At 53.6% G+C, this 26,320-nt stretch overlaps 3 protein-coding genes across 3 annotated transcripts; 1 reads left to right on the top strand and 2 right to left on the bottom strand.

Moving 5' to 3' along the window:
• The first annotated feature begins 850 nt into the window (after positions 1-850).
• Positions 851-6,037, top strand: TMEM208 (transmembrane protein 208). Its single transcript, XM_071567398.1, has 6 exons — positions 851-937; positions 1,008-1,103; positions 1,194-1,253; positions 1,367-1,503; positions 4,444-4,528; positions 5,594-6,037. Exons 1-6 carry the CDS (start codon positions 932-934, stop codon positions 5,729-5,731), a joined length of 522 nt encoding a protein of 173 aa, XP_071423499.1. The 5' UTR covers positions 851-931; the 3' UTR covers positions 5,732-6,037.
• A 623-nt stretch (positions 6,038-6,660) lies between these two features.
• MATCAP1 (microtubule associated tyrosine carboxypeptidase 1) lies at positions 6,661-18,247 on the bottom strand. The gene is made up of 6 exons (XM_071567629.1): positions 17,820-18,247; positions 13,634-13,777; positions 9,514-9,646; positions 8,835-9,140; positions 7,994-8,091; positions 6,661-7,471 (listed from the first exon to the last, which is right to left on the bottom strand). The coding sequence occupies exons 1-6, from the start codon at positions 18,222-18,224 to the stop codon at positions 7,307-7,309; spliced, it is 1,251 nt and encodes a 416-aa protein (XP_071423730.1). The 5' UTR covers positions 18,225-18,247; the 3' UTR covers positions 6,661-7,306.
• A 772-nt stretch (positions 18,248-19,019) lies between these two features.
• LCAT (lecithin-cholesterol acyltransferase) lies at positions 19,020-25,125 on the bottom strand. Its single transcript, XM_071567271.1, has 6 exons — positions 24,891-25,125; positions 22,254-22,410; positions 21,674-21,789; positions 21,245-21,340; positions 20,933-21,157; positions 19,020-20,171 (listed from the first exon to the last, which is right to left on the bottom strand). The coding sequence occupies exons 1-6, from the start codon at positions 25,036-25,038 to the stop codon at positions 19,549-19,551; spliced, it is 1,365 nt and encodes a 454-aa protein (XP_071423372.1). The 5' UTR covers positions 25,039-25,125; the 3' UTR covers positions 19,020-19,548.
• Positions 25,126-26,320: the final 1,195 nt, after the last annotated feature.

The raw sequence follows: 26,320 nt of genomic DNA, 5'->3' as shown, positions 1-26,320 counted from the left end.
GCAGGAATCGGTGTCCGTGTCCCCAGGCCTGTAGAGGGGACACGGAGTCTGGGCTCTCCAGTACAAGAGAGACAGGGAGCTCCTGGAGCAGATGGCAACAAATATGATTAAGGCACTGGAGCATCCCTCTTACGAGGAAAGGCTAAGGATGTTGGGCCTGTTGAACCCAAGAAGAAGAAGAAGCGACTGAGAAGGGACCTCATCAACACATATAAATATGTAAAGTGGGGATGCCAAGAGGATAGACCAGGCTCTGCCTGGTGGTGCCCAGCAACAGGACAAGAGGCAACGGGCAGAAACCGATGCACAGGAAGTTTCACCTGAAGAACTTTCCTGTGCAGTGACCACACACTGAAACAGATCACCCACAGAGGACACAGCGTCTCCCTCATTGGAGATACTCCAAAACCGTCTGGACACAATCCTGTGCCATGTGCTCTGGGAAGATGTTTCTGCAGCAGAGAGCTTGGACCAGATGACCCACTGTGGTGCCTTCCAGCCTGACCCGCCCTGTCACTCTGTGGGAGAAGCCAGGGGCAGAGCTGTCCCCTCCCGGTGCAGCCCCGTCCCCTCCCGGTGCAGCCCCGTCCCCTCCCGGTGCAGCCCCGTCCCCTCCCGGTGCAAAGCTGTCCCCTCCCGGTGCAGGGCTGTCCCCTCCCGGTGCAGGGCTGTCCCCTCCCGGTGCAGCCCCGTCCCCTCCCGGTGCAAAGCTGTCCCCTCCCGGTGCAGGGCTGTCCCCTGCCGGTGCAGTCTTGTCCCCTCCCGATGCAGCGCTGTCCCCCTCCCGGTGCAGGAGTGTCCCCTCCCCAGCAACGCTGTCCCCTCCCGGTCCTCCTCTGTCCCCTCCCTGCCCAGGCCCCGCTCCCGGGGCTGCTCCGCCGCTTCCGCCGCGTCACGTCCGCGGTAAGCGCAGCGCGGAGCCGGCGCGGCCATGGCGGTGAGTGGGGGCCGGGGGAGCGGGGCCCGGGGCTCCGGGGGCGCGCTGACCGCCTCTCTTGGCTCCGCAGCCCAAGGGGAAGGCGGGCACCAAGGGCAAGAAGCAGATCTTCGAGGAGAACCGGGAGACGCTGCGCTTCTACCTCCGCATCATCCTGGGGGCCTCCGTGAGTGCGGCCGGGGGGCCCCGGCGGGGCTGGGCTGGGCTGGGCCGGGTTGGGGAGTGGGCAGACAGCCCAGCCGTGCTCTCTCCTCAGGCCATCTACGCCCTGGTGAACCTGGTGATCTTCTATCCCGCCGCCTCCGCCTGGACGTGGGTGAGCGCTGGGCACCGCCTCTTGTCCGGGAGGGGCTCCCGGGCCCGGGTTCTTCCATGACCTGCGGGCCCCGGGCCGGGCTCTCTGCGCCTGACCTGGTGTCCTCCTTGCAGCTCGCCTTCGTCTTCAGCTGCGTGGTCTACGGCACCAGCTACCGGTCCATGAACTCCATGGCAAAGCCGTCTTTCACAGACGATGGCAGCCTTGCCGACGGGGGAATTGACCTGAATATGGAGCAGGGGATGGCAGAGTGAGTGTCCACACCCGCACGAGTCCAGGTGAGCAGGACCTGCTGCCTGAGCGTGCACGCAGAGCCAGGAGAGCCCTCTAAGGAGAAGGCCAGGCCTCAGCTCCCACCTCAGTTTCCCACCATCGTGGGCCTGGAAGCCTGTTACTGTATTTTTGAGAGTGTACCTTAACTATCCTGATTGTCTGAACTCTTGGCTTGGTGTGTGCCAGTCAGGAGCTGCCACGTGGGTGTGTCAGCCTGGCACAGTCAGTGTTCTTAGGGCTGAGGTGCAGAGGTAAGAGATCACAAATGGTTCAGCAGGAGCAGTTTACAACCATCCTTCAGTTAAGAAACAGCATTAACACTGTGCATGCTGCTGCAGCACACAGTGATGTATGCTTTCTTTTAAACTGGCACTGCAGGTGGTGCTTGACAGAGCAGAAGGGCATGTGCTGGCAGTTACCCCATCCTGGCTGCAAACTGACCATGTCTTGAACTGTTCTACACACTGAAAATTCTTCCCTCTGTCTCAGCCAGCTCCTGTGACCTCAGCCATTTCTGTCCCCCATGCTTGTGCATTCCTTGTGTCCATCTGCAAACAGTGTTTGCCTGTCCATTTTTTTTTGGTGCTACTGTAACTGTCTTTTCCTTGGTCAAGGGACACACAACAATAATTCCTGAAAAGTGCTGTTAATTAAAATAAGGAGACAGAAGTACTGAAACAGCAGAAATACCATCTAGATTTGCTTGTTTTCCAGCAGTGAGCCTCAGGCTAGTCACAGAAAACTGCCAGGTAGTTGTGGACATGTCAGGCTTTGCTCTCTGTCCTCCCAGCCGCCAGCCTTTGTCTCTTGGTCCAGCTTCTGCATGTGCTTAGTGAGGTACTGGAGTCCTTGGCCTACAGTTCCAGGTTTACCTCTGTCCTTCCCTTGCTGCCAGGCTTTTGAAGCAGCACAGTGGGGCCTTGTTTCCAGCTGAGCCCTCTGTGTCACATCAGGTGTTCTCATGCTGGCAGGGCCATATATTGATTTGTATAATTTTACTTTTTCTAACACAAGTTTGATTTCTGCCTGGGGATGTTAGCAGCAGGCAGACTTACTTGTGGGGCACAGAACATGCACAGGGTGAGCTCTTATCTTGTGTTTGTGTTAGTGGAGTGATACTTTTTGTACCTGGAGCAGGAGTGACTCAGATGTCTGGTTAAGAGATTCAGCCAAGAGACAAAGTGGCCAGGAGGAGAGGGGGTTATTTCTAGTGCGACGTTTGAGCTGGGTGCTGTACCCCCCCCCTTCAGCCTGTAGCGTGACTTCATTTTTCTGCTGGTCAGCCACGTGTTTTTCTCCCATTTTATACTGGTTTGGCTCTTTAGAGTGGAATTGCGAAATATGTTCAATACTTTTTTAGTGAAACAAAACATGGGACAGTGGAGAATGGAAAACACCAAAGTTTGACGTTTGGGGTGTCACCCTGGTTGTAGAAGATGCCTGGGAGTTTGTGCAAGGCAGAGAGGGTGCCCCAATAACTGCCCCATGTGTGTATGATGGTGCTGTCAGGGGAAATGGCTGACAGGAGGCAGCACAGGGATCCCATTATCTGCTCTGAAAAGGTGACAAGTGCAGTTGTAGCACTGCTGCAGTCTTGGTTGCAGATGTACTTCCCTTAGTAATGAGGCACTGAGGTTTTCCTGCCTGAGCAATTGGGCTGAGGTTTATGACACATTAAAATGCATTGATGCTTATCTGAGGCATGGGATGTACAAAACACAGAGGGGGCAGAGCTGTAAAAAGTAAACCTCCAGAGCTGAAGTTCCCATCCTTACCTTGTGCCTCTAAATTACCTCCCTGGGGATCAGGAAGGCACTCTAGGCTAGGGGTTACTTCAGAAAGAATTGGATGTTTTTCTTGCCCCTCAGCTGAGCTCCTTTGGAACTGGTCCTGGAACACTCTGGATTTGATGGTGTTTCCCTTGTGCTGTCTGTAACTGAAACGGATGCTTTGTGTTGCTCTGGGGTTGCCCTTGCTGATCTCTGGAAGAACTGGGTTTGGTGGGAGCTCTGCCCTCATCCTTCTGTGGCTTGTGGTGATGCCAGAGATTAGTGAACCTTCATGTCTTGTCCTGGAGCTGTTGATGGTGGATTCTGCAGTGTCTGCAGTTGATGTTTATGGTTAGTTTGCTTTCCACTTTGCCATGACCTTTGTTTTCTAGTCTCCAATCTTGGATGTAACTCCACAGTTTCTTACTCCAACAGCTGATGATCTAACAAGAGTGAGACTGGTGTTTTTCTAACTCTTCATGGCACTCCCTGAGGCTTGTGTTGAAAACCTAATACCTGTTTACCTCTTCTGGGTGTCAGATCCCCCAAGGGTGGTGGTTGAGGCGTGGACAGCTTGTTTGCCTCCATAGCTACTCCCAGCTCTGCCTCAGGCTGGCATGGAAGATGCTGGAGTCAGATAAACAGGAGGGGAGGAGGAGCTGTCTGTTGCTGTAGCTCAGCTTGCAGTGGTGTGCTTGTCCTTCGATGACCCTGAGTGTGTCTGTCAGCCTGTGAGATGGCACGGGGAAGATTCATGGCTCCCTTCAGCACAGCAAGTCATGAGCAGCTATATTTTACATCATATTAGGTGTCAAATCAGCAGGCACTGGCTGCTGTTTCAGCTGTGGGGGTGGGTGCAGGTTTTGTTGCTGATTTCCATCATCCCCATCAATTCCTCAGCTTTCTTAATGTCCTTTATTTGGAGGGAGTTCAGTTCTTTAACTCATCACGTTATTTTTTGTTGTTGTTGTTTGTTTACTGCTTGGATTATTCCAGATAACTGTGTGTGGCACAGCACAACTGCAGGGACAGTTCCTGGGTTGGGTCGGGCAGGGTTGCTCCCCGGAGGTGGTGCAGACAGGCTGTGTTGGCAGAGGAGCTGGTGATTGCTGGAATGGAAGCTCAGTGCTTTGCATTTCTTCCCTCAGGCACCTCAAGGATGTGATCCTGCTGACAGCTATAGTCCAAGTGCTGAGCTGCTTCTCACCCTACGTCTGGTACTTCTGGCTCTTGGTAAGCCCCAGCTGCTGCTGTTGTTCTTGCTGTGCATTGTCCCTGTCTTTCCCTGTCTTCAGCACTGAAGATGTTACCCATTTCATTTCAGTGTCCTGTTTCAGACCCAAGCTATTTTCTGATATGTTTTTTTAATCTCCTTGTCAAATCTTGTTAAAAATGAGGCCACACAAGGGAAAGAAGTCCTGATCCCTCTGGGTCAGCCACACAAAAACTAGGCTGACCTTTGCCTTTCCCCTCTGGTCCTGTGAAAGGGCAACAAGAAACACGAGGCAGAGCAAAGCTGTCTTTGAGTACAGAGCTTTTCTGTGACTGTAACAAACAGTGTTTCTTCTTGTCTGGCTTTCTCAGTCATTCAGCATGGACCAGGGCTGGGATCTGCTGGACACTGTGCCTATTGGTAGATAAAATGCTGTAGGGCTTTGAATTCCCCTTAACACACCAAACTCTTTCTACTCCTGAAACATTTGTCATGTGCCTCCAGCTATAGCTGCTTGTGCAGGACAAAAAATCTCCAGTTAGTTAAAAAATCCCACAGTTGCTTTGAGGATATCTCAGAGAGGTACAGAAGGCAATTGTGGGAGCATGGAAAGTCACCCCATTCAGTCCTTGATCTCATTTCAGTCCTCACCCACAAATTCCTCTCTAACTGGCCTGGCAGAGGGCAGCCTAGACTTGGCTGTCCCTTGGAGACCATCTGGATCACTTTTTTTTTCAATTCAGAGAAATGTGGGTGTGTTTTCTGAAGGAAGGAGAGACGGAATGTCTGGGCAGTTGGATCCCTCTGGGTAATTCAGACCCGATGCTGGGATTTCCATATATGAAGCCTAAGAGCTGTATATGTATGCAAGTTCCTAAATGAAATGAAATTAAATCAGGACATTTATTTTGGCCGGCTGCCACTGCCTTTGATTTCAGTGCATCCTGAGATGCCTCTGATCCAGCCTGTAGAGACACTCCAGCTCCTTTGTCTCCCTCAGTAGGACCAGCAATCCTGACCGTAACACCAGCCTTGCCAGTGCTGTCCCCAAAGTGACCTGAGTTTGTGCCACGTGTGTTTTGCAGGCTCCAGGGCGTGCACTCTACCTGCTGTGGGTGAACATCCTGGGGCCCTGGTTTACAGCAGAGTCTTCACCTGCTGCTCAGGAGCCAAACGAGAAGAAGCAGCGCCGACAAGAACGCCGACAGATGAAGCGCTTCTAGCCCTGGCTGGGGATAGATTAACACGATCTCTCATCTCCATGCTGTTATTTCATCAGGGATGCGACCGAAATCAATCCTAAACCACCACAGTAGCTCTTGCCCTCTGTCACTGCTGCCATTCTGTTAGAAAGGCTGCAAGAGACTTCCTTTGGTTGGGTCTTAGTGCTGGCTGAGGCCCTGCTCCTTGGGATGACAAGGGGGGTGATGCTGGGATGTGTAAATACCTTTTTAAAGCCGCGCTGTATTGCGTTTGAGGTTGGGGAGTGCAATGTTGGAGCAAACAGTACATTAAAGAGCAGAGTCTAATTGACTACTGGCAGTGAGTTCATGCAGGGAAGCTGTGAAAAATGCCAACATGTTGCAGATCTGGAACAGAGGGAAGCAGAATTCCCAGAAACAAGTGCTTTCCTCCATTTCCCAAATTTGATGTGTGCTGCCCTGCTTGCCACAGCCTCTGCACCCTGTGGAGGTACTGCCACTGCTCTGTGGGATCAGGAGTGTGCTGCAAATTGGGCTTGCAGCCAAACCTGGAGCTTTTGGGACTGAGCCTGAGCTCTCTGGAGCAGCAGACTGGCCTGTGCTACCTTTGCAGGAGCTCAGCACGATATAAGACAAGAAGGGTTTTGTTTTGGGTTTTTTTTTTGAAGAGGGTTCTCCCAGAGGTGTCATGGCTGCTGCAGAGTTCATGTGTTAGAGGACCAGGAACAGCTCAGGGCAGTTTTTACTTCTGCCTTCTTTGTCTTACTGATCTTGTCCCTGCAAAGTATGTTGTTTTACACACCCCAGCGACCCCTTCGTGCTCCTGACGCACCAGCTCAGACTATGCAGCTTTGCTGTGCCAGTGAGATGCACAGTGGGCACTCACAGTGCTGCCAGCCTGGTTTTTGATGCTACCCACAACCTTTTGCCCACACGTCTTTTCCATTACATCATCTTTATTACACGCTTTTGACTAACATCAAACCCAGTCCCCACCCTGAGTCCTCAAAGCCAGGCAGGGTGGCTGTAGTTGGGGTGCAGAGCTGGGTGGAGACTGGTATTTAGGGGATTAAAGTCCTTCCTGCTGCTGGTGGAGGGCATGAGGGAAGAGGTAGGGAGTGGCGAAGGAATCCATGGGGAGATCTATGGGGGCAGGCCAGCCCTTATTCCCTGCCAGGCACAGCCCAGAGCTCCAGCCCTGTCTGCTGGCCCCATGTAGGTGCCCCTCCAGTGCTAGGAGCACCCCTGGTACACTATGGCAATCCCCCCCATTGCAACATCCCCAGGACAGCCTTCTGCACTCAGGGACCAGCACATCACCCCAGCTCTGCCCTCACTCCCCCTGAACCCTCTTCTCCAGCTCCTGAAAGCCACGTGGAGCTGCACAGCCGTCCCCAAAATACACAGGGACAATGTTGGGGGGGAACACATCAACACTAACCACACTGGCCCTCGGCCGCGCTACCCTACACAGCGGTACATGCACAGCAGCTGCCCAGGCGCCTGGCTCGGGCTCTGGCCTCTCCTCCAACCCCAGTAAATACCCAATAAATGGCATCAGTTACACCCTTGGGATGCTGGTTTGGGGGATGCCTCTCAGTCAGGCAGCAGCTGCTCCAGTTCCTCCTCATTCAGGCCATTGGTGGTGACAATGTGATCCAGCTGCTTCATGTACCGCTCCAGGTCCTGCATGAAATGGGGGATGCGGGCCTTCTCCAGGACCCCAAATTTCTTCAGCCGATTCACATCTTCATAGGAGACCTGATGGGACGCAGGGAGATGGGGTCAGTCCCCTTCATTCCAAACCCTGGAAGGTGCCAAGGGGGGCATATGGCCCCCTTGCAGCCTACATGGGTCACCCCCTCTCGCCCTGCCACTGCCCAAATAGCCCTCCTGCCTGTGAGGAGGCAGCAGGAGAGCTGCTGGAGGGGGTGGGATTTGCAAGGATTTGTGGGTTTGGTGATTTTCTGTCACTGCAGGGCCAGGTGACAGCAGGACTGCTGTGGCCAAGGGCCAGGAAAGCTTAACCTGCTGGGTTAAGCCTCTTCCCAAAAGTCCCCCACAGAGGATTATGGATTGTCCTGTCCTTCCTTGCATCCTACCCAGCACAGCTTTTCCCTGCTCCATGGAGACCTGTAAGCGCAGGGAAAGGCAAAGAGTGGAAGGGCTGGCAGACAAGGGCTGGGTTTTGGGAAGCCATGGGATCGAGAGAGCCTGTATGATCTTAGGGATGGGACTCCAGGATGAGCCCCTCCCTGTCCCACCCCAGCCTCCAACCATTACCTTTCCAAGTGCAGCCAGCAGTGGGAAGTCAATGGTCTGCCGATGGCGCAGGATTCGGAGAATCCCATCCAGGTAGACCTGGTCCTTACTGAAACAGCCTGGAAGAGCAGAAGAGGCCTGGGAGAGGGAGCCTGGCTTCCCAGTGCCCAGTGCTTGCCTGAATGTCTGCTGACTGCAATAAACAGAATGAGGCCACTGGACCACAATTGTGCCAGGGCTCAGGACTGCTGGGTCCCAAGGGATGAGCACTGGGGAGGCAGCCAGGTGCAATAAGAGTCCTCAAAACCTCACTGGGATGGTTTCATTCTTCTTCCCAAGTAAATTTTTAATGGTAAACCACGACAAGAATCCAAATGCACCCACAGTAATTTTCTACAGCTCAATTTTCCTTTCCTTTGCTGCTTCCCCAGAAGCTTGTGCAAGTCACTCTATGGGAAAAGTGTAATCCCACAGGAGAGTGGGGATGGGGAGGGATGTGAGAGAGGGCTGCTGTGTTGAGAGGAAGGGGTTAAAAGCAGAAGACTAGCAGGTCCAATTGTAAATTGCTCAAGTGACCTTGCACCTGGGAGTAACTCTTGATAAGCCTGTGAACAGCAGGCCAGTGATCCTCTGATATTGTGTAGCTCTGCCCACCTGTTGCTCTGGGGATCCCCTGGTTAGTGAAGTAATGGAAATAAATTTACTTTTTGTAATCTGTGGTTGTCGTGGCTGCCTGTGCTGACTACAGGACTGGTCCTTCTCAACCCACCCAGCAGAACAGTCATCTGCTGGTTTTCCTTTAAAAAAAAAATAAATAGAAGCCCTCCCAAAACCCAAAGGCTTTGCACCCCCCTCCTTGTACCTGGCTGTGAGGTGTCAGTCTGGCCCCGCTTTGCCCGCACGCAGTACTCCCACCGGACACTGGCATCCTGGACATACTGCTCCAGGTCCTGGAAGAGGGCGGAGAAGGAGAGGCGGCTGGCACGCTCGATGGTGTAGTAGAGAAGGGCTGCCCGCCACAGGAAGGGCTGTTTGCGGAACAGGACGCTGTGCAGGCTGGCCAAGCCTTCCTCCGTGGGGTTGGCGGGTTTCAGGCTGTACTGCTTGCGGCCCTCAGAGCTGTGCCAGGGCTGGCGGGTGTTGTTCACCCCTCGGATGTAGTGGGTGCCTGGGGAGGGGGACAGGAGTGAGTGCCAACAGCAACAGCCTCCAAAAATGCCCACTCGCACCCCTCCTGCCCACAGTTGCTGGGATTGGGTGCCAGTCTTTGCTGGTGATGATGTCATGGTACACCTGCTTGCTCTGGTACCCAGGAGGAGGCCAGGACATGGGTAAACTGGTGGGTGCCTAACATGCTTTCCCTGCAGAGAGCGATGCAAGTGGCCTCAGCCCCTTCCAAAACCTGCCCAGGAGCCCTCCTCCAGGATGCCTCCTTGCAGGACCTCTGGGTACCACCTTGCCCCAGGCCACTATCTCAAGGATGCTCACAGCATTCCCCCCTGCTGTGCCCCACACCGACAGCCACCTTCCCCCCCACTGACCTATCTCATGGCGCAGCATCCCCTCCAGCCAGTGCTGCCGGGCTCCAGCCAGGTTGATGGCCAGCGTGGGCCGGCTGTCCTCCACCATCATCACCGCCTGGGACAGCAGGTCATCAGTGAGCTGCACCACCACCTGCCAGAAGGAGGAGGCAACTGCCATCAGCACGGTCTTGGCTCTCAGCAAAGACTGAGATGGTGGCAGATGGTCACAGAAAGCCACTGACACCACGGGTGGCACTGTTTGGCTCTGCTGCACCATCACTGGCCTGTGCTGCAGCTCCCTAAAGGAACCACAGACAGCAGGACCTATTGGGGAGATAATGAGAGGAAAGAGATGATCCCATGTAGATCAGCTGCTTTAATCTCTTTACAGCCGACAAAGCTGAGCAGGCACTGTGGAGGGAGGAGCAGGCAGCTCCTAAGCAGCCTCCTCCATTATTCCTCTGGCTCCAGCATCACCTTCACCTGCTTGTTCCCATGGGCTCCCATCAAGTTCTGTGGCCCACACAAGGGGCATCCTCTGCAGACCTGACTGATCCTCCTTCCGCATCCCCAGTGGCAACGGGATGGAGCAGTAACTTTGGTCACCAAAACAACCCCGCTCTGAACAGCCAACAACATCAGCTTTGCTAATGGGTCCAACCTCTGCACCCCACAACAAACGTCTCCTGAGGGATCCAAGGCTCTGGTTCCTTTTTCATGGACTCCCCTGTAGATTCTCCCATTCAAGGCTCCAAGACATGAGCAGTGAGGATGGCTCCACACCAGTCTACCCTCGCAGAAGAAACCGTGTGTGCTGCCCACAATTCACAGCAGGGATGGGCATCACATACACAGGACTAGTCAGCATCTCTGTACAAAAAAACCCAGCTATTTTGGGAAACCTGGCTATTGTTAAGTACTGGAGCCAAGAGAGCTGCTCTCCATGAACAGGAGTTAACACGTCAGACAAGCAGCATTTTCTGATCACCCAACTTCAGATCTGCAGCGACTCATGGCTGCAGCATCACTGGAGATGGTCCCAGGGAGCTCTTGCATCCAAGGTTTGGCAGTGGCAATCCTCAGGACACCAACCAAAACGGTTCCCCTACACACATATTATCTCTACAAACCATCTGTTATTTCACAGCTGACACTTTTCAGGATGAAAACAGTGTACACATTACTACTTGATAATTCTTCTCTTATTAAGAAAAAAGAGAGGAGACTGAATTGGTTTGCTTTAACTCAGATTTATTATTATTATTATTATTGTTACTTATTATGAAAGCTAAAAGTGCAGTATAACAGAGTCCACTGCTGGGCAAACAAACAACAGAAAATACTTACAGTGCAACTGCTTACCTGGATCAAAATACACCAGAACGAAAAGGAATCCCTCCAACGCAGAGAAAAGAGTTGCCAGTTCTGGCTCCCCACACAGAACCAGTCACCCAGGAGCACTGGAAAGGGACTCTTGGCATTGCTGGAGACTGCAGCTTTCCACACTGTCATTCTGCTGCTCACTGCAGCCTTCTCCTGCTGCAGCAGCCCATCCCACTGAGCAGTACCACTTGCCTTATTTCGAGACCCTCCAGCTTTGCAGATGCTGTTACAACTAGGGCTGTGACTCCAGACAAAATCCTGCTCCTGGAGCAGCAGTGCCAGCCCTCCAGGTCTGTGATCTCTCTTGTTCGGAGCAGCCTTCCCAGTGCATTCTCACAGTCCATGAAGCTTCTGCTCAGCTTTTGTGGATGAAATGATGGAGAAAAAGCTCATCCCAAGGAACTGAGGGAAGGCTTGGGGTGGCCCCCACGGCACTGGGACATAAGTTCCTGCCTCTGCCCAGAAAGCCAGCACTGCTCAGGACCTCCAATACTGAGAAGGCAACTCAGAGGTAGGAGAACACCATCGATGGGATCCCAGGAGACACCAGCTAGCACTATTTAGGCTGACAACATTCCACAACCCCAGGGACTGCCATGCAGCACTTACCAATGGGGCCAGGGATTTCTCTGCTGCAAGCTGTGAGCTCACCGACATCCATATGGAGACCTCCAAGCTCTGGCAGCATCACCTCTGTCCTGAGCCAGAAGAAAAGCAGAAGAGCTTCAGGATCTGCAGCTTGGACCCCGACAAAGCTGCTTTTGAGGGCACAAAGTTAATTACAGCATAAATACTTACCCAGGAGTGTGGTGCCTGCAGTGCCGGAAAGTGGGATCCTGCCTTTGCCGACTGGTGATGGGGGGCACACAGGGCAGCTGCCTGCAGAGGCTGCCACCAGTCCGGCTGTGCTGCCTACCGGGACTGACTGTGGGCAAGGATGCACCAGCTGCTCGGTCTCTAGGCTAATGCTACCACCACATGAGTTTCTTCTTTTTTTAAACAAGTCATCATGATTAGTACACATCAGGGAAGCAAAGGGCATGGCAGAACAGACAGGGCACAGAGGGTGAAAGTCAGGAATCAGAGATACAGGTGCAGGGAGGGAGATACACGCTTGAAACTGCCCAGTTCCCCAACAGGGTGTGAAATTATCAGCGACGCAGAAGTTTCAGCAAGCTTTGGTCCTGTACGCGGAGCAAGATGTGCCAGCATTGCATGGAGAGCAGGTGAAACTCTTCCCTATCCCAGAAACATTCAGCAAAAATTCTAACGGTTAGAAAGGAACAAACTAATGCTTTAATTGTTTTAAAAGCACTTATCAAAAGTCCCAGATAAAACAGCCATGTATCTCACACACCAATATGCAAACATAGTGAGTGAACCCTGTGTTGCCCTGAGTTGGAAGGGATCCACAAGGTTCATTGAGTCCAGCCCTTAACACCTCTGAGCAAAGGGAGAATTACACAGGGTTGGAAGAAAGCCACTTTACACCAATATGTAAGAAAAAAAGATGGCTTTCTGCCCAGTCGGAGCTCAGTTAATGGAGAATAGTTGAAATTGATCAATTAATAAAACCAAGACATACAGCTCAGATAGCAAGTAATACGAGTAGGTCTGTTAAGACTGGCCAGCTTCTTGTCTGGGTATCGAGGCTGGTTCTGGGCAATCAAAGGCAGATGAATTACAGGTAAAGATCTGCAGAAATCCTTTCTGTCCAAAGCAAAGTCTTAGAAGGATCAAGGTGCCAAATCCACATCCCACAGACACCCCTCAGGAGGGATCAGGGCAAACCAAAGGTGCTGAAGGGGGAACGTTCCCTTGGCAGGTGGGGACTCAAGGGATCCCTCATTCCCACTTTTGCAGGCATAGAATGCGCTGGGTACCACGGGGTAAGGTGATGCTATGCAGAAAGACTCATCAACAACCCTGTTTGGAGATGGAGGTGAAAAATCAGAGGTAGGAAATAGAGTCTGGCCAAGAGGCAGTGGTGAGAAAGCCACCATGTCAGTCAGCACTGCATGATCTCTGCCCTGCAGCAACAGCCCGAGGTAGCCCTGCAAGCCAAACCACACAAGGCCAGGTCCAGAAATCCTTCTCAGCCCTTGAACCCAGGACAGAGGAAGTGTTTTGCTCACATCTTGCTGGCAGGAGAAAAAAAGCCCCTTAACTGCAGCAGTGGGACATCCCATGCTGGATGCTGCTGGGGGGTGCAGAGAAACCAGGTTAAGAGATGCTGAACTTCTCCTCTGGCTCCATCCCACATGGCTACTGTTGCATCTTAATCACATATTTCCTAGTCTCAAAACCCAAGCTTGGGGTTTCAAAGCACCATGACCTGGCATGTCCTGCAGGACAGCAGGAAATGTCTTCCCCTGGCTCTGCTTTTGGACATGTGGGTGAAGGCAGCTGTTGGAGACGTCCAGGAGACGAATTCCTGACAGTAATTGATGCCTTATGCACACAGCAAAAGGCTCCTGGCATGGCCACACAGACAAAGAGCAGCTCCTCTCTCTCTTTCCCTTAAGCATAAAAGGGAGATACACATGGAAAAAATCATGGGAAATTGGTGGGAAACCAGCACCCATGTCCTAATGCCAAGGTACAGCAAACACAGCCAAGCTGAAAATGAAACGACACCACTGCTCAGAGTAGAAGAATTTCCTCTTTGTAGCCAAAACATTTCTTAAGCTGAGTCCTTTTAATCAGAAAATATTTTGCTGTATTTTAGAAGCAATAAACGAGGGATGTGGATTACCTCTCCCACGCAGCCTTCCTTCTGCATGTACTTTCGGATCACAGACCAGATCTGGCACTTGCTCAGGAGCCTCCCACCCGTGGCGACCTCAAAGCTCTCGTAAGTCCCATACTTCTCCAGGACTGTACGAATGATCCTGATTGCCTGTCGTACACAGAAACAAAACATCAGTGCAAACACCCTCCCTGCTTACAAACACACCTTAAAATCCCACGTGCAATGAGCCCTGCAGAGATAATCCCTGATTAACGCCACTAAAATGAGATGTGGTTTTGCAATACCTAAAAAAACAAGAAAACTGACCCAGCTGGAGGTGGCCACTGGGCTAGACAGACACTTCACACAATCAGCATGACCCACAGCATATTATTTCTGCTTTTTGTCACCCTTGCAGGCATCTCTTGCGGGAATGGGGCCAAGCAGAAGCGAAACTGCACCATCACAGTGTGGTTAAAGCCACGATTATTTTCAAATTTTTCTGCTTTCAGTTCTCCTTTCAAACTCTGGTGCTTGCACAAAGAGCTCCAGCTTCTCAGCTTGATTTTTACTCTGAGAGTTTCTTAGTACAGCGCTGAATTCCAAGCCTGCCACTGAATTCCAAAATGGCAGTAAGGCTGTGCATCACCCTCTGCAGCAATGCTCCTTCAAAAAGGGTCTCAGCACGACCAGCCTGCTGCATACCCAGCAGCCTCCTAATAAAAGCAGCGCATGCTCCATTATTTGCATTAACATTTATGTAGCATCTATAAAATACACACATTTCCTCCCCCAACAGTGTGTTTTCATTGTAGATATTTTCAAGCAATGACTTTCTCTAGTGACTGGAATATATATTAGTATATATTAATATTAGCATTATAGTATTATACATGCTAAAGCAGATGACAATGACTTTCAACCAATTCTGGAGGTTTTCCAACAGTTTTATTGCATCTGCAAACCTGCCTGAGCAGCTGCCAAGCTTCCCACCCCAGGATGAAGTGCTGCTCCTGAACAGTGGGTTTTTTACCTCCTCCTGCTGAGTAAACCCACTTTGCTCTCCTATGGCCTTCAGGCAGCAGCTGGAGCCCTGTGGAGGAGGTCTCATCCTTTAGTTCATCCCTAAGGTCACCCAGCATCAGCAGATGGGTGCTCACCACCAGTACAGGTGCTCAAATCATCCAACACTCCACAAGACAAGAGGAAATCGCATCAAGTTTTGCCAGTGGAGGTTTAGGTAGGATATTAGGAAAAATTTCTTCATGGAAATGGTTATCAAGCATGGAACAGGCTGCCCAGGGGAGTGGTGGAGTCACAATCCCTGGAGGTATTTAAAAGACATGTAGATGTGGCCCTTGGGGACGTGGCTTAGTGGTGGGATTGGCAGTGCTGTGGTAATGGCTGGACTTGATCTTAAGGGTCTTGTCCCACCTAAACAACTCTGTGATCCTAAGAGCGACTTCATGGTCTGCATCTGGTCAGCTGTTCTTTATTCTCAAGTCACTTACAGTGTCTTCCCAGGAGAAGTTGTGCATGGTTTTTGTGTTCTGAGTTTTGTTTTGTGAGGGTTTTTTTTGGTTTTTGCTTTGTTTGCTGAATTATCATGCTCATTTTTGCAGTGCCACAAGGTACCTCCTGCTGACCAAGGCAGAAAAGGGACCTTTTATATCCTCCCACCTCTGCTCAGCCACTTGCTCTCTCTCCTCCCAGGGGACCCAAAGCACCAAGCCAAGAGAAACCCAGCACAGCTGGTGCCCAGGAGTAAGACAACCAAAGAGGACACTCCTCCCCTAACTTCAGTGCACATCCTGGCATGCAAAATTCCTGAGATATCAGGTTTAGTGTTCTGAGCATCTCCACATCATGCACCCACCACATGCAGTTGGATAACAAATCCTCCAGCCCCAGATCTGTGCTGGTGCTGCTCACATTCATGCGACAAACCACGGATGTGATCTCCAGGGTGATGAGCCTCCGTGTGGCTGAAAGAATCCTCCTGGTTTATTTAATTTTTCTATTAAAAAAAGTAATATAACCCCCCCAAGCACATGCAGAGCAGATGGTGGAGCAGCTGGAAGCAGGGAGCTGGTGTTGGTTTGTCTACTCGTGTTCAAGGATGCCGATTTAGCAAAATGTCTCATTTATTTAAGCTCCATGATTAATGAAGGTCTTTGAAAACAAAACCAGTTTACAGTTAATAGTTAGCTGAAAGGAAAAAGGCTTTCCAGAATAAAAGATACTGGAAAGAGGTTACTGCAGGGTAAGAGCAAAGGAACAGTGACATGAATATTGTCTCATCACATGGACACTGAAGAACTCAGAGAAACATTGGCAGAGACACTGAACACTTAATGTCTCTTGTAAAAGGTTTTAGGATCCAGGATGAGATCATTTACAGTGGTTACAAGCTCTTAATTCCATTCATTCAAAGTACTGCCCAGAGAAAAATAATCTGTTAATAATCTTTCACTATGCTATATGTCAAGGGCACCATAAGAAAAAGCACAGGGGGAAATAGCTCTGAGCAACTCATTTTACTGCATGACTCAGGGAATGAAAAAGCACTGAAATGAAGGAAGGAAGTGCTGAAAAGCCAGCCAGGTCTTTGCAGGAGTCAGAGTGTCTCCCCTGCAACAGCCTTGCTGGCACCAGTTTATCTGGGACAGAGGTATGGCAGGCACTGGGAATGATGAACTGCTAAGAAAGCTGTTTACAGAAAGGGCCTGAATCATCTGGATAATATCCAGGCAGAGACTTGGGCAGCGATGCAGGAGTAAGTAAACATTCCAAAAACAATAAATCAGCAAAGAAGTTGTTATTTCAACAAATCACTCCTGACTGGGAGGTGCAAAGAAACAGCTCTGGTGTGCCAGTTTGAATGCAGGATCAGATGTTTTTATCTGCTCCCTTGTTTGTGTGGCAGAAAGGATGCTCTTCCCAGAGGTGGGATGCCCACCCCCAGGGAGCAAACAAGTTCTGGGGCCAGGATCATAGTTCCAAACATGGAGCAGCTCCACTCCCTGCAACCTGGAAAGACTCGTTTGCAGGCAGAGCATCCTGAAAACAGGCTCCTGCCTTTTACCTCTTGTTGACAAGGAGCTCTTTGCTCAGTGACATCCCCACTGCAGAGAGCAAGTTGGGAACATTTCAGTAGTGGCAACACCGAAACAGTTACACAAAACAGTACCATCTCCTTAAGCGGAGTCTGCACCAACTAATATTGTAATTGACCATATTTGCTGATGTCTTAAGGATGCCGCCACACTGGACAATCTTTAGGCCTTGCAGAAAACAAGCCAGACTTTCCCACCAGGATATTCAGGCTCAGGACTGCTTTCCACACTGTCACATGTGCTCCAGCTCCTTGGCTGCTATTTCTACAGCAACAAGTGCAAAAACATACCAGCAAAGTGTCCCTGATGGAGCACAGCTCCCTGCATAAGCAGGAGCAAGTTGATCATAGGTCACTGACTGGTTTGTGTGGAAATGCACCTTAAAGATCATCTAGTATCAACCTTCACTCCATGGGCAGGGACAACTTTCACCAGACTGAGTTGCTCAAAGGCCCATCCAGCTTGGCCAATAGCTGGATGCTGGTAGCATCACCCAGCACTGGTATAACCAGCACCCACGTAACCCACAGACCATGCACGAGTCCTGCAGGTAAGTGAGGTAACTAAACCCAGGCTTTTTAGAAAGCATAGGGTGAGTGTGCTGAAGGCAGGACACACAAGGGGGAAACTGGATCAGGCAGAAGCCAGGAAGGAAAGCATGCTGTGAGGTTTCACATGGACAAGAGGGAATAGCTTTGGACTGACAGAGAGTGGCTTTAGGTTGGACATTAAGACGAAATTCTTCCCTGTGAGGGTGGTGAGGTTGCACAGGTTGCTCGGAGAAGCCGTGGTTGTCCCATCCCTGGAAATATTCAAGGCGAGTTGGACGGGACTTGGAGCAACCTGGTGTAGTGGAAGGTGTCCCTGCCCACGGTGCTGTGTGTGGGAAATTAGATGTTCCATGACCATGCAGCAGCCTCCGGCCGGCCCCACCCCGGAGCGGTCCCAGCACGACACATCCCTGCGGCACGTGGGTACCCACACGCCGCACCCACTCACGTGTGGGAGCGGGCGAGCCAGGACCACCCCGTTCCTTCTCCTCCTCCTCCTCCTCCTTCACCCAGGCCGAGCACCCTCCCCGGGCCCCGCCTCACCTGAGTCACGAAGCGGTCGGAGGCGGCCCCGTACTTGTCCAGGACGGCGGCGGGCACCGGCTCCGCGTACTCGAACTGCGGGTCGTACGCGAAGCTGGCGCGGAAGAACCGCTCCCGCTCCGCCTCCACGTTGCGCGGCCGCAGCGCCACGAGCAGGCAGGGGCTGCGCCGCCCGCCGCCCTCCTCCCCGCGGCCCCGCGCGATGTGCGGCAGCGAGGCGGCGGCCCGCAGCCCCCCGCGCCCCGCCGCGCCCTCGCTCCGCCGCGTCCCGGCGCCGGTTTCCGAGAGGCGGCGGGTCCCCCGCGGGCAGCGCGGCGCGGAGGGCGGCGGGGACGGGCAGGAGCAGAGCGGGGCGCCAGAGCCCGGCCCGCCCGCCGCCCCGGAGCCCATCGCGCCCGCGCCCATCGCCGCGGCCTCCAGCGCGGACGCACCGGGGCTGCGCCGCCACCGCGCCCCGCCCCGCCGGCCCGGGCACGCGCCGCCGACCGCCAATCGCCGCCGCGCCCGGCGCGCCGCAGCCAATGGGAGCGGGAGCGCTGGGAGAGTCCCGCCCACCCCGCGCCCCTCGCCCCGCCCCGCGGAACGGTCGGGATTCGGAACAGGGCGTCGGGGAGACCGCCGTGATCAGCCCCGGGCGCTTCGCCAGCCCTGGCAGCATCATCACCCCCGGCGGCATTGCCAGCCCCCGCGGCATCACTCCCCCCGGCTGTACAACAGGGCCCGGGTACATTGCTGCCTCGGTAGTATCGCCGGCCTCAGCTGTGTCACATTCGTATTGCCAGCCCCGCCCGCGTCGCCGCTCTATTTGCCATCACCAGCCTTAGGGTGCTGCATCACTAACCCTGGTTGTGTCACCAGCCCCACTTGCCTCACCAGTCCCAGTTGCATTTCCAAGGCCAGTCACGTTTCCATCTCAGTTGCTTTGCCAGCACCAATCGTATCCTCAAGCCGCGTTAACATCACCAACCCTGGCCGTGTCACCAGCCCAAGTCGTATTGCTACCCTGGTTTTGTCACTAACCCCAGCCACACTGTCACCTCGATCATGTTGACAGCCCCGGCCGTGGTGCCAACCCCAGCTGCATCACTGACCATGTGGTTTTTCCCAAAGCCCCAGCTCCTGGGGTGCCTGCAGGCAGTGAGCACCTCACTTTTTGGTTATGGCTGACTTCATTACGCTGCTGTGAAGGACAAGGCAGGCTCAGCGTGCAGAAGCAGTGTGTTTATTATGTTGTAAATCTGCTGATTTTGAGTTGGTCTTGCCTGAGTAGCCTAGCTCGCTGCCTGGCAGAGGTGCTCCTGTAAGCCATACCTGCTGTGCCACCTCTCTGACTACCCTGGTGTGTCAGAGCCTGCTCTCGTTATGCGAGTTGCTCTGTCCCAGGTGAGCAGAGGCTACGGCACCTCGGGTTCCACAGCCTCTAGAGTGCCTAAATATGGCTTGCTAGCGACAAGGGCTTGTGTGTACACTGGAATTCATAAGTGTGATGTTAATGAGCTGGCAGCATGGTTAATTATCCACCCACTAGTGGGAAGTGACAAGCCTCTTAAGTATAATTAATTGTCATTCCCAAAAGAAAAACAATCAGTGTGGAAGTGGGTGCCAGCCCATCCACATGAGCTGTTGGTCTTGCTCATTTTCCTTCCAAACTCAGCTTTGAGTCCTTTGCTCCTTTGCAGGGCAATTTGTGGTGGCTACCATCCTGGAGGGAAACTGGCCTTCACTCCTTTCAGTTCTTTTTAGGCTCCTTAAGGACCTTGTGCCCAGGTAAGATCTTCTTCCCCTTCCCAGCCTCTGGGTTGGATCTCACCTCCCCTGGCTCCCCCTGCTCCTGATGGCTCCCCAGCAGGATCTCATTGATGTAACTGAGTGTGAGGTTGCTGAAGACCATGTTAAAGTGGTGGGCACCTCGCAGCTCCTGGACATACACCTTCTGCTTTTGCTGATTGCGCCACCTCTTGCACAGCTCCAAACTGCGTGTGTTGACACTGTCGTCCCCATCACCATAAATGATGTCCACAGGGTCCTCAAAAGGGAAACGCTCATCATATATGTAAGTCTCTGGGGTGGGGAAGCCTGTGCCATAGAGGCAGTACATGTCCACCCCAGGAGGGGGTAAGTCCTTCAGCAAGTCCTTCATGTCCTCCCACATGTACCAGCCATCCTCCAGGTTGACGTCGGTGAAAAAGTGTTGGTAGTCATGGTAGGTGTAGTTGCGGGAGGGTGTGGAGATGAAAACATGGCTCTCAGGCCAGGCCAGGGTTGTTGGGAACATCCAGGGGTTGGTGGTGGTCATGCGTTGCTCTTCACGCAGCTTGATGTTGGACATGAGTGGGATGCCCTGATTGTCACCTGTGGGACAGACAAGGGCTCATCAGAAACAGCACCACAATGTACCCTCACAGACAGGGCCTTTGGGATCAGCCCCTCCCAGCAGTGACACATGGCTGTCTCCTGGCCAGATCCAGCTTAGCTCTTCCTCTCCCTACCTTGCCCATGACCATATGTCCTCTCCTCACTCCTCTGGCTACAGTTATCCAGAGCAGCCTTCCAAACTCTTCTGTCCACATCTCTAGCTGCTTGGAGGGGTTGAGCACAGACAAACCTGGATGTGTGATGGCCCAGACCAACCCAGCCCTGAACTTTCCCTGAAACTCCAGCATCTCATTGCCTGTCTGCAGGGACAGGAGTGAACTGAACCTGATAGTGGGTGGCCAACCTGCATGTCTCCTGCAAGTCTTGGCATTTTTAGTGTGTTTGGAGTCCTAAAACCGTGGAACAATCCTAAATGACCTTAAAAAGACCTCTGGCTCTTGTGACAACAAAGAAAAATATGAGCAGGTGACTTAAGGGTGATGCAAGGGGCCAGATGTTAAAAAATTCAAGCACATGATTTTTAATCTGATGCTTTTTAGAGGCTCAGCTTGTGACTTGTGGATATTCTGGGCTGTCAGCATTAGGCAAATGATTGTGTCTTTCTGGGCTGCAAAGACGCTAAAGAGGAACTGGGCCCCCCACCTCTTCCAGCACTGTGTCCTTTCCCTGCCCATCCCTTTTATTTCTGCAGGAGGGAAAGAAAACAAAGAGGTGGCTGCACACAAGGATTCACCCACCAGATGCCAGGATACGCAGGGGCTTGACAGACCCTCCCCAGGGGGCACCCAGGGAGATGAAGCCCCCAATGTACTGATCTTTCCAGGCTTGTGTCTGCTGCAGCAGGAAGTAGAGGACATGCAGGTTGCCCATGCTGTGTCCAATGAGGAAGACACGTCTCTGGTACTTGTCATGCATCTCCTCGATCAGCGCCTTCAGGTTCTGGAAGTACTCAGGTTGGTCCTCTGTGGACAAGAGGGGAGCATGATGGCATGAGGCTTATCCTGCTTCCATTCCTGCATGGAGGGCCTGGCCATAACCCCCAGACTTACGGGGTCCAACCCTCCAGTCGTAGGGGGCCGCCCGAACCGTCTGGTCCCTCACGTAGCCATTGTTCACCAGGTTCTGCACGAGTGTGTGCAGGTAACCTGCAAGCAGAGGGAACAGGTGGTAGTTAGGTCTGTCGTCTTCCTGTCAACTTTTTTTTATCCTGATCCTAATCACAACCAAAACATTCTCTAGTAAACCCAGTAGCTTGGTGGCTCCAGCCAGACGTATTGGCTCTGTGCATCCCATTGTGTACTGGGGTCAGGGTCAGGCTAGTCCATACTGGCCCTCAAAGGGAGTGTGTCCCCCTAGGCTAACGTCCCTCATTCCCAGTGACCTGGGCTCTCTGCAGACTCAGTACCTGCTGGAGACACCTCCTCTTTTGCAGGGAGCGCATGGGATCCCCATACACCCCATGCCTCTCCTCCTCTCACCTGCCAGCTTGCTCTGATCCAGATACTCCACAGAATAGGTCTTGCCAAATCCAGGCACGCGGATATGCACCCCTGGGGCATTGGACATTTTCCTGGAGGTTCGGTTGTACACCACCCTGTGAGGACAGGACAGGAGACAGCAGAAGAGCCATTTCCCTATGGGGAGAAGGAGCTGGGGAGAAGATCACTGGATGGCAGCTTAGACCTGAGTGACTGTTTCCAAGCCTTGTATGTATGGGAAGGTGGATTGGTGCCCAGCCAGTGTCCATGCCTGTCACCTGTCATTCTGGGAGAGGAGGATCTGATGGAGCAGGCTGTAGCAGCCCCTTCATCCTGTGGCTCTGGACAGGGAAGCAGCATCTCCAGTGGGTGCTCAGGACATTCTGGCTGTGCGTGAGCACATAGCAGGAACATGGGAAAGGCGCAGGCACTTGGAGCCAGGCAGTTGTGTTCCCAAACAGTCCCATGGTCCTCCCATGCTTTTGCATGTGTGCTGGTCATGGCCAGGGGGAGGAGAGGAGAGGGAGATTCTTGGTAGGTCATTTCCCCAGGGAGTTCCCTGGGTAGGGTTGAATGGTACCTGGTGTTATCGATCCAGCAGTCAACTCCCACTGGCAGGAAGGTGTTGAGGTTGAGCCAGATGGTGAAATAATCCTCTGTTTTGCGGTAGCACATCCAGTTCACCACATCTGGCTTGTCCAGCTTGGCTTCCAGCTGGTTCCCAAGACATCCAGGCACTGGAGATACCAGAGGGAGAGCAGAGCCAGCTACAGACCCCATCCCACTGGCCCTGTGGTGCTTCCCTACACAGCTTTTGTCCCTGTTCCCCAAGAAGGGCTTCCCTGGGACTCTCCCGCTGGGGATGGCTGGGCACCTGCTGGAGCATCATCCCTGGAGGACAGCCCACTCTGCACTGGAGTGAAGATGCTCAGAGCAGAGATCCAGGGTGAGTATGAAAGCAGAGCTAAAAATGCATCCTCAGAGACCCCTGAGTTGCCACCCTTGGCCCAAATGTGCCATTCCTCACCAGCAGCAAGCATTCTGGATTATTCTCCCTGCCTGGCTGGGTTTCCACCCTCCTCCTGCAGCCTGGAGGAATAAGTCAGTGCCGCTTGAGGCCGTCCATCCCTACTGCATTACTGGCACCTTGACCTGAGATAGTGGGACAGGTCAGGGATGCAGAGTTCCTAGAGAGATGAAAGTCCCAGTGCTGGCTCCAGAGACCCATGCACTGTTTTCTTGAACTTTAAACCACACAATCTGAGCTAGGTCTGTGAAATGGTTTGGTGCCCAGCAGAACTGTAATCTGTGGGAATTCAGTGGGAATAGTGTGTGCAGGAAGCACAGTGCAGCTTCAAGCAAGTTCACTTGTGTGGCCTGGGCTCCCTTGAAGGAGGAGGATGGTCACAGGGGTGTTTGGTCTGCTTTGGGAGCTTCAGTGTGGTTCCAAGCAGGGGTGGGACACCCATCCCAATGCCACCCTGATTTATATGCCTGTGCTGGGATCAGACACCATGGAGAGCTTTCCCAGCTGGTGTGCAGGAGCCAAGAGCTGGTTCCCAGTGCCAGCATTGACAGTGAGGGTGAGAACAAAAGGTGAAGGGACTGCAGGGGACAGTGAACCTGGTCAGATGGGAGCACCAGGTGATGCCATGGCCCCAGCAGGTCCAAGGACTTGACTGCAATATGCAGCTGGGGATGGTGTGGACCTTCAATGCCAGGGGGATGACTGCAGACTCTGAAAGCCTCGTGCCATGTGAGGGGGTAGGAGATGCAGCAGTTACCTCCCTCAACCTGCTTCACAGCTCCCTCATGCCTGTGGCATTTCCCCAGAGATACAGGGAGGGTCTAATCCTGTCTTCAAAGCACCTGATTGGAGATTAGGCCATTCAGTGGTCCCTGGTGTAGGAGAGCCCAGATAGGGACTGGGCAGAGGGGATCTCCCTGATCACCAAGAGGACTGGGACCACAAGCTGTCCTGATTGCTCCTGAGGTGCACAGCCAGCACCCCCCACCCCTGGCACACGCCCTGAGCTCTGCCTCCCCTTCCAGAGGACATTAGGTAATTATTAAGGGAGTTCCTGTGGGGGCAGAGGGTTATCGGCGGTCCCAAGGGCACTGGGGGTGTCCGGGATGCCCGGCCCAGGGGGATGGGTTACTTGCGGATGCTTAGCAGCACATGGGGCAGTCAGATCCGGATGGGCGTGGGGCAGGCCCTGAGGTTGGTACTGAGGGACAAAAGGAGATGCTTTGATAATCACAGGTAATCCTGTAAAGAGGCACCTGGTGACAGTGACCTGGGTCTACTGGCCTCCCCAGGAGGACCAGTACCTGGGAATGGAGGTTCCAGACACCTTTCTCTGCTTCCTCATGCCTCTAGAAAGGGAGTTTGCAGGGTCAGCCCTTGGCATTGCAGCAGGAAGGGATCTTCTGCTTTTTCTCTTCTCTTTTTTAAGGGGAAACTTGGCATGATTCAAATAAAAGGAGGAAAACAAACAACTCTGCTCAGCAGAGGTTTCATGGCAAAACTGGAGCTCAGGTCCTGGTGATGGCACAGGGGCAAAGGAAGGCAGAACCGTGCAGGAGAAAGGTAACAGCAGGTGGTGGCTGCTCCCACCTCTCTGAGGTGATACACCCACCTCTCTCTTCACCTCCCTCTGCCCCTTTTCCTGCTGGCTTGCCCACAAACACAGTTGGCATTGGGTGGGATGTGAGATGGATGCCCTTTTGCTGCAGCAGAGGGTGACTTAGCCATCTCCAGGGAATAGAAGAAGACACAGGATGGGGCAGGCTTCAGGGGAATGAGAGGTGGTGGATGCACCCACTGCACTGGCAGCAGCCACCTTGGTAAGTGGCAGAGGAGGTTGTGCTGCTGCCTCTGTCCTTATGGCAGCAGGGTTTCCCAACCCAAGCAAGCCCTATAACACCCTTGGGGCCAGATATGAGCTATCAGAGCCCCATTTACTTTGTCCCCCTAAAAAAGGTCTGGCTGGGCATGGTCTGTGTCCCTATTCCAGCAAATGGGAGGTGACGGGGGAGCCATGTGTCACCCCACCTTAGTGGCTCCAACTCCAGACAGCCAAGAGCCATCACAGCCAAAATCCACTGAATCATCAGAAGCAGAGCACCCCAACCTCCCTGCCTGCTTTGGGGTGCTGCACAACACCCTGGCTGCCCACCCGCACCCCATGTGCTGCCCATGCTGGCGTGACCTTACCGAGTACCACGGGTGGTGTGTTGTTGGTTGGGGGAGCTTCAGGGGTGGTGGTGGGTGGAAAGAGGACATTGAAGAGCCAGAACTGGGACGTGGGCTGCAGGAGTAGCAACAGTGTCAGCAACGCAACGCCGGCGCCACTGCTCCCCATGGCAGGCTCGGCCGGGATCCTCCGGACGGCTCCAAGCCAGACAGCCTTTTATAATTTTTACGCAGGTCCAGCCAAGAGGCTCCCGGGCTGCAGGGGAGGGGAGAGTTGCAAGGGGCTGGCCGTGATGAGGAGGAGGGACGGGGAGGGACAAAGGACTGACCTTATGGACAAGCCATGCCCTGCTGAAGCCAGTCCAGCAGTGTCCAGGGGCTTTTCAGTCCCTGTGAGCCCTGCTCGGGGGTGCCACAAAATGAGCAGCTTCCTGGTGCCTTGATGTCCATCTGCCACGTCCTGGGGTGGTGGCTGCCACGTCCTTTCCCCTGCGCAGTGCTCTGGGCTGCTCCCTCCCTGCCTGTGTGAATACAGACTCCCTCTATTCCTCCTGCCCTTGGCAAGGGATGCTGGTGCTGCCGATGTGGCCAGGTGGACCCCAGGCATCTGGGGGAAGACAGAGGGGTTCAGACAGGTAAAGACACATCTGGTCAGCCTTTTTTGCTGCATGGCAGCACCATATTCCCCAGTGCCACCCTGTGCCCCCATGACTCCCTGCTCAGGGTGCCCCATGCAGCGTCCTCCCAGCATCCCACTGAAGGCTCTCGGCCCTGGGACCCCATGGCTTCTGGATGCTGCGAGCTCCAGGTCCCCAGAGGTGGCTCCAGCTGGCGAAAGAACCTGCAGCCCCCACCTCCATGGGTAGGGCTCCAGATCACCTCCTGGGGACCCTCAGGAGCCAATAATGCTCAGGCTGGAAGGGACATTTCATTTCAGACCTCTGCCATGGGCAGGGACACCTCCCGGCAGACCATGTTGCTCGAAGTCACATCCAACCTGGCCTGGGATGGGACAAAATCATACTCTCCTGCTGAAGGGAAAATACTTTCTTCCTTCCAGGGAAGAGCAAGCTGGGATGGGTCTGCATGGGGCTGGAGAGCACTGGTAGGTAGGCTGGGCTGTCAGGGTGGGTTCCCAGTGGGGCAGAGAGGTCCTTTCCTGCAAAAAGGCGAGGAAGGGCAAGAGAATATGTGGGGTGGCCTTTGGGGGCCCACCCGAGCTCGCAGCCCCTCTGCGGGCTTCGCGTCTCCTCAACCCAACCCCTCGCAGCCGCCTCCCCGCTGCTGGAACGCGGATTCGAACCGGAGTTGCTGCAGCCGCAGCGCAGAGCACGGACCCCAGACCCCTGTGCAGGCACAGCCACGAGCGGGGACCCCACAGACAGGAACACGGCCCCCTGTCTGGGCACATCCCCCGCTGCCGCTTCTCTCCCACGGCTGGACCCTCCTGC

Source organism: Pithys albifrons, chromosome 12 (genome assembly GCF_047495875.1).
Source record: "Pithys albifrons albifrons isolate INPA30051 chromosome 12, PitAlb_v1, whole genome shotgun sequence".
Classification (NCBI taxonomy): Eukaryota; Metazoa; Chordata; class Aves; order Passeriformes; family Thamnophilidae; genus Pithys; species Pithys albifrons.
The sequence above is the reverse complement of the archived record's forward strand: the minus strand, read 5'-3'. Positions and strand labels throughout refer to the sequence as shown.